The sequence below is a fragment of the Tenrec ecaudatus genome, chromosome 15 (assembly GCF_050624435.1).
Source record: "Tenrec ecaudatus isolate mTenEca1 chromosome 15, mTenEca1.hap1, whole genome shotgun sequence".
Lineage (NCBI taxonomy): Eukaryota > Metazoa > Chordata > Mammalia > Afrosoricida > Tenrecidae > Tenrec > Tenrec ecaudatus.
The window spans coordinates 58929185-58941939 of record NC_134544.1 but is presented as its reverse complement, the minus strand read 5'-3'; the positions used below and the strand labels follow the sequence as shown (position 1 = coordinate 58941939).

At 38.1% G+C, this 12755-nt stretch overlaps 1 protein-coding gene across 1 annotated transcript in view; it reads right to left on the bottom strand.

Annotated features, from left to right (window-relative positions):
* The window catches only part of NDC80 (NDC80 kinetochore complex component), a 56783-nt gene that overhangs the window by 26573 nt on the left and 17455 nt on the right, over positions 1 to 12755 (bottom strand). Inside the window, exons 8-10 of the mRNA XM_075532885.1 lie at positions 8312 to 8405; positions 6731 to 6837; positions 5957 to 6101 (exon numbers count right to left, since the gene is read on the bottom strand). Of these exons, the coding sequence (XP_075389000.1) occupies positions 5957 to 6101; positions 6731 to 6837; positions 8312 to 8405 (346 nt within the window). The remainder of the gene's footprint in view (positions 1 to 5956; positions 6102 to 6730; positions 6838 to 8311; positions 8406 to 12755) is intronic.

The window sequence follows — 12755 nt, the reverse complement described above, 5'->3', positions numbered from 1 at the left end:
GTAATACTCCGGGCACGATGCTCTGTAATAAGTTAGACAAACTATAAATATCTTTCCTAAATTTAAAAGTATTTATATGAAAAAACATCTGACTTTATTCTTATTGCACAGACATTTTCAATGGCTTTATGAGCTATTAAGATCACCATTGCTTTGTTCACCAAAATTTGTCATAAAAACGGCAAAAGTGGACAAAAAAGAATTTGGTACGTACAATGATTATGCTAAAAATAGCTCTTTTATTACCTACTGTTACTCAGGGGAAAAAACCAAGTGTAGCATTCTTGATACATAGTGGCTTACACATCTGTGGCAGTTTGCAAATTGCAGAGACTTTGAAAAGCAAGATTTCACTCACTGCCAGCAAGTCAATGCTGATACATAGTAACCATACAGGACAGGGTAGAACTGTCCCATGAGTTTCGGAGCCTGTAACTATTTTCAGGAGAGTGTCTTTCTTCCGCTTAGTGGCTGGGAGTTTTTATCTTTTGGAGTCCAGCCTAACTACGCCATACGCCACCAGGGCTTCTCAAAAGCAAGACAGCTACTGAAAACATGAGCACTTAGAAATCTTATAATGGAAGCCAAAAAATTACCGTAATTTATTAATTGTAAAAATTCTGCAAAAGCTAATTAGTAAATAAATAAATGAATTATTTGAACTATTAGCTAAATATTTGTTGTTAAATGCCATTGAGTCAGTTTAAAAGATAAAAAAACCTTTCATTATCTGTAAAGGAGAAAAATCATAAAATTAAAAATATTTGGGGTTATAAACAACGTTTCCCAAGCTTCTGTGACTTTCTGTAAGAGGCTAGTACCCATGGATAAAGATGCTCATAACCAAAGGGCCCCAGGTAACCACCATGACTGAGAAAATTCTATGTTGTGGCACTATTATAACCTACTTATTCCATGATAGCTAGAAATCTCTAAGCTGGAGTGTAAAATAAATTAAAGGCTACTTTAAAGCAATCTATAGTATTTATTATAGAAATCTGTAAAAAACTTCCCAGTATCTGTAGAGGTTAAATATTCATCATTCACTCTGGAAAACAATGGCTTTAAACATTACTCTATGAGGTGACTACAGATACCATGGTTTGGGTCAGGCAAAAATTAGTTCTGAGAGTAATATCCTTGTCCTTTAACACACTTGTATAGCAGATGTACTCAATGCAATGTGCTATTTGATTTCTTGACTGCTACTTCCATGAGCACTGATTGTGGATCTAAGCAAGTCGAAATCCTTAACAACTTCAATCTTTCTGCTGTTTATCAAGATGTTATCTATTCATCCAGTTGTGAGGAGCTTGGGTTTCTTTACATTGCGTTGCGCTGCAGCTTTTGTTCTTCATTAACAAAAATGTCAAACACTCTTTGCTCCCTTTTGAAGGTTAATAAAACGTCCTCCAATCTGAAGCTGAGTTCTTTACATAGTTAATAAGTTAAGACAATTAAATAGTTAAGAAGTTAAATACTTTTATCAGCTAGATGTCTCACACTAAATCATTCTAGAAGGCAAATGATTATTTAAGTATTTCTTTCTCACACATTCAGCTAATTGAACTGGAAAAAATGTGTGAAGTGTAACACTCTTAATTACACAACAGTAAGAAAGACTGGACTCAGTCAATACTTTTTTCTGGTGTTAATGTAAACATTGCTATAATAAAATTAATTAAAGGACCAAATTAGTGGTTCAGTGTAAAACATTTTAAACTTTGGTTGAGAGCAATTCTAATATATATTACCAGTGCTACTTAGAAAAATGTAACTACCCAGGATAATCACTGTTTTCATTTTGATAGAAGATCAATATTTTATAGACTAAGGATTAAATAAACTATTTAAGGATCATCTACATAGCTCCTACATGGAACAAACACTGTGCACAGCATCCCAACAGAATAATTATCGGAGCAGGCAAAGATAACAGTAAAGGAATAGCCTAGTGGTTGGGGTGGGAGTACAGTAGCCCATCAAGTTACTTGTCTTTCAACCCACAGTTCACTGGCTGTTGTTAGAGAGATGCCTTCAGTTGCCCTTCTGACAACCTCCAAATGCTAATCTATTGTGATATAGGATTCTAGAATTCCATGACTCAAATTGAGATTAGTATGTAAAACAAGGTTAGGATAATAAATTCTAAATAGTTGAGTTTTTGTTTCCAAAGAATACATGCAGTGTTTCAGATTTATTAATCAGCCGAAGCTGAGGAGCTGTTAAGCAGGTAGTGTTGGGGGTATACCTGACAGAGACAGGCAGAGATCAAGTATGTGAATTATTAAAAGGTGAAATAGAATAAACCCAACTCCTTACATGTGACAATGTTTAGGTTTCAAATGCCAGGTCATTATGCAAAAAACTGGTTATCTGCTAAAATGGAGGACGACATCAGATCACAAAATGAATGGTGACTACATCATTACGTAACTGCCAAGAATCAGTTGACAAGTGACCTTTGTCACCACAGCCTTGCTGTATGTTACTGCTATCCATACCTATGTTACTGATGCACAAAATAGAGATTTTAAAAATTACTATTGCTGTTTAAGAACGGAATCTAAGGGAGCTGATAAGTGAGATGTGGTTAGGTGACACTGAGTTAATTCTAATTCATAGCACTGCTTGATCCTACACCTTGCTCACAATCTCTGCAATGCCTGAGCTCACTGTTAAAGCCATTGTGTTGATCTATCTCATTAGGTCTTCTTCTTCTTTTTTTTGCCGACCCTCTATTTTACCAAGCATGATATTCTCCTCCAGGAACTGGTCCCTGCAAAGTACACGATGGGAATTTTTGCCATATCAATCTTTAATGAGCTTTTTGGTGGTACTTGCTCCAAGAGAGGTTTAGTTGGTTCTTCTAGAAACCCAGGGCTGCTTTAATACTCTTTGCCAACACCATTATTCAGAGGCATTCATTCTTCTTTGGTCTTCCTTATTGTCCAGCTTTTGCATGCATGAGGTGACTGAAAATACTACGGCTTGGGCAGGTACATCTAGAGAAACATTTTTCTGGAATCCTCTGCTTTCAGCAAAGATCCACTGGATTCAGCAATAAACTTCTTTCCACATTTCTGACCATGGATTGAATTTCTGAAAGTTCCCTGTTGGCATACTGTTGCAAATGTCTTGAAATTCTCTATAGCAAAACTGTATTTGTGTGTGACATTAATTTTCCCATTCTGTTAAATCACCTTTCTGTGAGATGGGCACAAATTTGGATCTGCTCCAGTGGGTTGGCTATGGCTAGGCAATCTGAATTTCTTGGCCTAATGTGTAAGCACATTTCCAGTGTTGCATTCATCTGTTGAAACATCTCAATTGGCATCCTGTCAATTTGTCGTCTTATTTTTAGCCAATGACTTTGGTGGACTCTGGACTTTTTTTTAATACTATGGTCCTTGATCATATGCTACCTTCTGAAACAGTTGATTATAAACCATTTATTTTGGGTAAGGCAAGTCTGTGTATCTTATTTTAAAATAGTTCCTGTATCACTCAATATAGTGCCCACAGAATCCTTAATTTTTAAGTTTAATTGGCATATAATACTTTATTTTACTTTTAAATTTTATAGGCAAAAATAAGGCTCATAGTAGATGTAAAGATTTATGTATAGGAATCATAAGTCCAGGTGGTTGGCAATATGCTATGAGGTGTAGTAAGATGAATAATCAATTATATGAACATACCGAATTGTAATGCCTGCAACTTATAACAATTACTTTATTTGAAAAAAAGGTGTTTATAGATATGATTAAGTTAATTATCCCGAGATGAGATTGCCCTAGTTCAGGGGTCCTCAAACTTTTTAAATAGGGGCCAGCTCACTGTCTCAGACCCGTTGGAGGGCTGAACTATAGTTAAAAAAAAAAAACCAAGTATGAACAAATTCCTGTGCACACTGCAAATCTTATTTTGAAGCAAAAAAACAAATGGGGCAAAAATACCTGTCGGGCTGGATCAATGTCCTCGGCAGGCCGCATGTGGCCTGCAGGAAGGGGACGCCTGCCCTAGTTCATCTGAGTGGAACCTAAATGCCAAGTGTTCTTAAAAGACAGAAGCTGAAGATTTCAAATAGGATGAGCTACATCCAGGATCCTACAGAGGCATTAAAAGATGGGAAGACTAGCCAGAGTCACAGTACCCAAAAGAATTAGTCAACATTCAACCAGTTCAAGAGGTAGCATATGAACACAAGCCAATGGTACTGATGGAAGAAGTTCAAACTGCACTGAAAGCATTAGCAAAACAAAGCTCTAGGAATTGATGGACTAGCAACTGAAATGTTGCAACAAGTCAGTGAAGCCCTGGAAGCACAGACTGGTCAATGCAGGAAAGTTGGAAGACAGCTACTTGCTCACCTGACTATACAAGAGCCATATCTGTACCCACTCCAAAGAAAGGCGACCCAACAGAAAGCTCAACTTATAGAAGAATATCATATGTAAGTAAAATTTTGCTAACTATCTTCCAACAACAGTTGCAGCAGTACACTGACGCAGCTGCCAGAGGTCCAGGCCGGATTCTGAAGAGTATGTGGAACAAGGGATACCATTTTTGATATCAGATGGATCTTGGCTCAAAGCAGTGGATACCATAAAAATGTTTACTTGTACTTTATTGACTATGATAAGGGATTCAGCTGTGTGGGCCTAACAAACTATGGATAGCTCTCAGAAGAATGGAAATCCCAGACCACGTCATTGTGCCATGAAGAACCTGTACGTGGATTGTGTGGAAGATGTACAAAGAGGACAGGGCACACTGCATGGCTTAAAATCAGGAACGGTGTGCGTTAGGGTTGCATCCCCTAACATACTTGTTCAAATTAGTATATGAGTAAATCATAAGAGAAGTTGGATTACATAAAAAATAATGTGCTATTTGGACTGGAGGAAGGCTTATTAACCTGTGATATGCAGATGATACACTCCTTGCTTGCAAAAAGTGTGGATGACTTAGCACTTGCTGAGGAAGAACAAGGACTGGAATCTTCCATATGAATTACAACTCATTGTAAAGAAAATGAGAATCCTCACAGCTAAATCGATAGTTAACAGCAGGAAAATGGAGACAGATTAAAGTTGCAAAGGAATCTGCCTTGTTTTGCTTTGGTCCCAATTAACGCTCCTGGAAGCAGCAGTCAAGAGATCAAAAGACTCATTGCATTGGGTAAATCTGCTGCCTAAGATCTCTTCTAAAGTGTTAAAAACCAAGGCTGTCACTTGGAAGACTAAAGTGCACCTTGACCCAAGCCATGGTATTTGATCGCCTCATACGCATTTGCGAGTTGGCCATTCAGTGAGGAAGCCTGAAGAGTAGATGCAGTTGAATTATATTGCTGGGGAAAAATATGTAAAGCGTCATGGACCACCAAAAGAACAAACAAATCTCTCCCGGAAGAAGTAACAGTCAGAATGCTCCTCCGAGGCGAGGATGGCGAGATTGTCTCGTGTACTTTGAACATGTTGTCAGGAGCTGGCAGTCCTTGGAGAAGGGCATCGACTTGGTAAGGCGGAAGAACACTGAAAAAGAGGAAGGCCTTCGGTATGAAGGATTGTCCGTGTCTGCACTGCTGGGCTCAATAGAGGGACCATTGTGAGGACGGCACAGCACTTAGCAATGCTGTTCTGTCGCCACGGGGTTGCTAGAGTCGTACCTGCTTCGACAGCTCACAACAACAACACAGGGAGAGGCAATATGAAACCGGAGACGGCAATGGAGTGGAGTTGGGTACAAGCCCAGGAATGGCACCAGCCACGAGATGGTGAAAGGGGCAAGAACAGATTTCCCTCTAAAATCTGTTCTGGAAGCTTGAGGAATGACTAAGAAAATGTCCGAGCCTGAGGGAAAAAGGATAAAGAGGACAAACTGGCCTCAAAATTTGACAGTTCTATATATTATCACATCGCAGTCTGCATCATTTAGCATTAGCTGTGCTTACCTATTCTAGCAGTATCTTCACCAAGAGCATTCAATTTCTGGTTAAGAATGGCTGAATGAGACTCCACATTGCTCTTGTAGGCCTGGTATTTTTGAAAGTCTGCTTGCAAGGACGCTTTCAGTTTTCTCAATGACTCTAGACGATTCTTTTAGAGAAAAGAAAATTAAATGAGTTTCAATCATCAATAATCACTTTATACTTTGTTTAAAGAAAATATGATGTATTCATCATATAAAAAGGTAAATTATTGTTTCCTTCTCACTTTTAAGAGACAAAAGAATAAAAAAGGTGTTATACCAAGGGCCAAGCTATAAAAGCGGAAATATTTTTAAGCTGACATTTTATAGAACAGTAATATCACACATAAAATTAGATATATGGCTAATACACATCCAGCTTTTAAAAAGCCCTCAGGACCACATGTATAAACTCATTTATTATCATTTACTTTTCTCTAACTACAAACTCAAGGTCTCCTGCAGGTGGTACTCCCTGAAGGTAAGTAACATGGGGACCTTGTACCAAAGATATGTTTGGTGTTATGCAAAGAAGTAAGAATCTTTCATCATATTCTGAACACCATTAGTCTAAGACTGAGAGCCCTCAAGGGAAAAAGCTCTACAGATACAAAACATGTTTTCATAAGGACTTCCATCCTATGTAAAAAAAATAAACCTTTATGAAGCAATTTGTTAATTAGTTCATTTTTTAATTAAAAAAGTTGGTATTTTCTGAGGAGACTCAAGATTCTAAAAGACAAGCATGTTCACTAACCGGTTCTTTTTCTCTCTCTTGCTCCAGTCTTGCAATCTGCTCATTCAGTGCTTTGTTTTTGGCTGTCAGTGATTCCAGCTTGAAAGCATCGACATTAAATAAATCCTCTAGAGATAAACCAAAAGACTGTAAGATCCCAGAGCTGCCGAGAGCACTCTCCCCAGGGTTCACCAATGTTTGCTTTATTTCCTAACATGCTACCCTCTCTGTAAAACAGGAAGTCTTCCCTTTATCCTGCTCTGCTCTCCACCTACCTTGGACCCTGCTGAATTTCTCTCCATAGGACTTACTACCATTTGACTTAGCTGCTTCATTTGATCTAGTATCTAGACCAAATTCTGTACACTAGAATGCAAGTTCATAAGGGCAAGAATTATTTATTTACATATTTTTTATTTCATCGTTTTTATTGATAGATAAAATGCCTACTGCACAATCAACAAAGGTTATGTCTTTCATTGTGCTGGTTTTGCTATTTCACAATTATATTTGCAGCAGTTATGTCTGTTACATTTCTTTTTTCTTTTTTTTACATTTTATTAAGGACTCACACAACTCTTATGACAATCCATACATATACATACATCAATTGTATAAAGCACATCCGTACATTCCCCGCCCCAATCACTCTCAAAGCATTCGCTCTCTACCTAAGGGCAAGAATTTTTTATCTTTTATTCATTACTGACTTAGAGACTAAGTGGTGGCTAGCACTAAATGGTAATTATCCAACAAACAAATGATTGAATAAATGAATGCAATTTGTAGGCTCAATTATTTAAATAGAGGATTACTAAGTACTTCATTACAAATATTTCTCTTTTGAGAAACACACAAACTACCCCTCCTCCCCCAACCAACATTTCCTGTGCTCTTTTCCACGTGGAAAGCTGGAATTGTGCAGGCTACTCTCCAGGAAGGAACAATCCCAGGGGGAACATACAGGAAAGCTCTCACCTTTGTGCTAACAGTGGCAAGATGATATGTTCCTGCTTTGTCTCTATCTACCATCCTGGCATTTTGTACACCAGGCTATCGCAGTAGGATAAGAATAACCATGGGAAATAATTTCTCTAGAATATTTTACAGTTAGCCAGCAACTACTGAATGCCAGGAGATTATAGTTGAATGAAGTAGCTAATTTTCTTATTTATAAACTTTCTGCTACATATTTTGAGAGATAGTAAGTCTTGACTAAGTGGTACATTAAATGAACAAAAATAAAGCAAAGCTAGCACAAGAATACTATTCTCTAAGAAAAATAACATTTTCTAATTAACTTCTGTGTTCTGGTGGTGTGCTTTTGGTACTTAACTACATTGTCATTTACCCAGAAAACTTGATTAGACAGGTTAAGTATCTTGTTAAGGTAACATAACCAATAAAGGTTATGGGTCACCAGTCTTCCTACTTTTACTTCTTTCAAAGAAACCATGAAAACAAAAACCCACTTGCCGCAAAATTTGTTTAAAGTAAACAGCTTCTAGAAACACTAGGGAGGTCAAGAACAAGCTACAGTTCCATAAGAAGAGTTAATTTAAATGGCCAAATGCAAGCACCTGCGGAGCAAGGAACACTTACTCAGTTTTGACTGCAACTCTGTGTTCATGACTTCAAAACTGTCGGCGCCAGTCATGAAGCTCTCATAGCATTTTACGGTGTAATCTAAGAACAACTGAAAGGGTTAAGCAGATTTTTTTTTTAAGTCATGGCTTTTTTCCGTTTAGTTTTGCTTTCATTTTCTAAGTAAAAATTTTAGTTTGAACTAAATAATAAAACATCAATACTATGGAGTTATAAGAAATGCAAATCTACAGTATTATCATTAGTAATGATCTATAGATCCTCACAGTATCTCAGTGTTTCTAATATGAATGATGATGGAAATAACAAATTTAGATGAAGATGCTATAGAATAGACAAGTCCCTACACCTGCAAAATTTGGGGAAGGTTAAACAAAGAAGCTTATAAATAAATACAATTAAACAAAAGGTGAACAAATATAATCAATAAGAATAATCTACCTTGAGAAAAATTGAACTGTGGATTGTCTAAGTACAAATAAATTGACAAATTCTATTCATCAAAACCAGGATGTAATTGAGTCTTCAAATGTAACTTCAGTTTAAAAAGTAGTATAGTTAAGTGGAGATCTACATAAACCATTAGAACTTATCAGTATTACTTAAACTAAGCGGTGTAAGTTGCAGGTAGCTGCTGAGACCCTGTGGGTAGCTACTTTATTAGGAGGCACGCATCCACGCTCAGAATTTCCCATAGCGCCATGAAGTCAATGTCCCAGAGACACACTCATTCCTTTTGTGCTGCTTCGCTGCTTACCAAGCAGCCTTTTTATTGCTTGGTTGACATGGATCGGGTCCCTTAAATAGGCATTACGAATATCCCTGCAACTGGGATTACAAATAGTAAATTTCTTTCTACTTTGCTGTTGAAATTCATGACAATTTGCTAAGAGTCAATCACTTTCCCTAAACTTAGTCCATTTTGATCTTACAGATTAAAAAAAAATTGAGTTTCCAGATCCATAAAACAGGATTAAAATCTTAACTATGGTGAAGCTCGGTATGATATATATAATTTTAGAAACAGTACTTTATGTTTCTAAAATGGTTCATTAATATATGATTATAGGAAATATATTTTCCTTTATTTAAGCAGCATTTAGCCTAAACCAAAGATAAATCAGGGTGAAGTCAGGACTTCAATTGAGTCACTGGGTTTTGTTAGCTCCCCCATCCCTTTACTCTACCTTCTCCTTTCCCGTTCCCTGGAACCATCAGTCCCATTTTCTCTTTGGGATTGTTTACCCTGCGTATCCTAAATGGGTAGACATGAAAACCAACAAAAAAAACGCCTATAAATAGTTCCAGGTCTGTCTGCTGACCCTTATGGAAGTTTTCCGAGCGGGTCTGACGCAGTGACAAGCTCTGTACCCTGAGTCCGATGTCTACTTTCAGAATTCTTTGGGGACTTTGTTGCTTTGCTCCCTTTGCTGCTCTGCTGGGCTCTCTACATGTTATGCCCTCGGGTGTGGTGTGGTGTGTGTTCAGACCGGACGCAATTCCCACATTGTGTCTCCAGTGCTGTCCGCTGTGGGTAAGAACTCATGTCTCATGGTGAGGCCGACCCTCCGATCCTCTCTGGGCATGGCTGAGCTGGAATGTCATCCGTAGAGCTTGGTGGGTCAGGATACAGTCTACTCTCCCTTAGTTTGGTCCCGTGCGGTCTGGGCAGACCCGCCACCCTCCGGCCTGTATCTTCAGCGCTGTCCTCTGGGGAGAGGGATCAGCGTAGCTGGGGTAGGGCCTGCCTGCAGACATCTTCGTTAGTTCACTGCTTCCTGCTGGTATGTTGCCCTCATGCTTGGTCTCTCTCTCTAGCCTTCCTCCAATCTTGATGCTGCATTCTTCTTCACATATCCCAGCTTCTCTGCTCATTTATTTCTTCAGCACACAGATTGAATAAGTAGGGTGAGATGATACAACCCTGATGCATACCCTTCTTGATTTTAAACCATGCAATATTTCCTCATTTTGCTCCCACAAATGCCTCTTGAGCCATGTATAGGTTCTTTATGAGCACAATGAAGTGTTCTGGAATTCCCATTCTTCTCAAGTTTATCCCTAGATTGTTAAATTCATATAGGTGAATGCCTTTGTATAATTAATAAAACACATATTTTTCTGGTATTCTCTGCTTTCAACCAAGAGCCATCCAACATCAGCAATATTGTCTGTTTCACATTCTCTTCTGAGTCTGGCATAAATTTCTGGCAGCTCACTATCAATGCACAGCTGCAACTATTGGATTATTTGCAGCATAATCTTACTTGCATATGTTACGTAATACTGTTCTATAATTTGTTCATTCTGTTGGGTCACCGTTCTTTGGAATGGGTGCAGATACAGATCTTTTATAGTCAGTTCACCAAGTAGTTGCCTTTCAAATCCCCTAAGTGAGTGCTTCCAATATTTTCCCGGTTTGTTGAAACATCTCCATTGGTATGTTATCAGTACCTGAGCCTTTTTTTTTTTTTGCTAATATCTTCGTGCATCTCAGACTTTTTCCTTCAGTATCATTGGTTCTTGATATGCTACCCTTTGAAACAGCTAAATGTGGACTAGTTCTATTTGGCACACTGATTCTGTGTATTCTTTCCATCATTTAATACTAACTACATTGGGTAATATTTTGCTCATAAAATTTTTCAATATTGCACCTCAAGACTTGGGGTTTTTCCTTTAGTTTTTCAGTATAAGGTATGCTGAGCATGTGCTTCCTTTTTGGTTTTCCAGCTCCTGGTCTCTGCACATTGCATTGCTTCATTTTGTTTTTCAGCTGCCTTTTGAAATTTTCTGCTCAGCTTTCACCTCAGTTCTTCCATCTGCCATAGCTACTCTACAAGTAAGAACAAGTTTTGGTTTCTTCTGAGATCCACTTTGATCTTTCCTTTTTAACGTATTAGCTCTCCTCAGTTATGACGATCTGGACGTCATCCCACAGCTCACCAGGCCTTCTATCATTTGTGCTCAATGTGTCAAATCTGTTGAGAAGTTCTTGAAGTTCAGGTGGGATATACTTAAGGTTGTATTTTATTTTTTTAATCACTTTATTGGGGGCTCAGACATACATCAATTGTGTAAAGCACATTTGTATATATGTTGCCCCCATCATTCTCAAAACATTTGGTTTCCACTGAAGCCCCTGGCATTAGCTCATTTTTACCCCTCCCTCCCCATTAGCCCCCTCCCTCATGAACCCTTGATAATCTATAAATTATTATTTTGTCATATCTTGCCCTGTCTGATGTCTCCTTTCACCCACTTTTCTGTTGTCCATCTCCCAGGGGAGAGAGTGTATGTAGATCCTTGTAATCGGTTCCCCCTTTCTACCCTATCTTCCCTCCACCCTCTTGGTATCACCAATCTTATCATTGGTCCTGAAGGGATCATCTGTCCTGGATTACTTGTGTTTCTAGCTATCTATACCAATGTACATCCTCTGGTCTAGCCAGATTTTTAAGGTAGATTTGGGCTCATGATAGTGGGGGGATGAAGCATTTAAAAACTAGAGGAAAGCTGTAAGTTTCATTGTAGCTACCCTGCACCGACTGGCGTCTCCCCCCTCTTGACCCTTCTGTAAGTGGATGTCCAGTTGCCTACAGATAGGCTTTGGGTCCCCACTCTGCACTCCCCGCCATTCACAATGATGTGATTTAAGGTCCTACTTCAGGTCTTGAGGTTGTTAGTATGTTTGCAGCTTCAACTTGAACTTACAGATGAGCTACTAATGGTCTGTTCCATAGTTGACCCTGGTCTTATTTTAGCTGCTGATACTGAGCTTCTCTATATTCTAATCCCACTGAAAGTCAATTTGATTTCTGTATATTCCAAATGAGGAAACTTTTGTGTCAAAAAAATGGAAATGCAAAGAAGCCTTTGGGCTTGCAAAATTCTATCAGGTGATCTCGATCTCCAGCCTCATTTCTATTATCCAGGCCATATATTTCAGCTATTGCTCCTTCTTGTTTCCAACTTTTTCATTCCAATCGCCAACAATTATAAATGCACCTTGATTGCATGTCTGCTCAATTTCAAACTGAAGATGTTAAAGTTTTTCAATTTATGCTCTCAAGGTTCCTCTATCTTATTAGATACTTGATTTAATGTAAATACTACTGCACACACACAAAACTAGAGTTTTTTCTTAGGGGCACTGAGTTTGGAGAATAACTTATTAAGGGATATCAACAATAGTTGCTCAACAAAATGAATAGGATCACTGGCACTGAATTATACAAGCAGAAGCTGTTGAACTGGAGGTTTTGCTGTATGTATTTTTGCAAAAAAATTTTCACTAATAAAAGAAGAAAATGTTCTAAAATGGATTGTGGTAATGTTGTACAACTATTGTTGATATAATTGAATTACTGAATTGTATGATATGCTGATGAAGTGCTAATAAAGTTGTTAAAAAAAAGAAGTCAGTGTCTCAGAAACACAC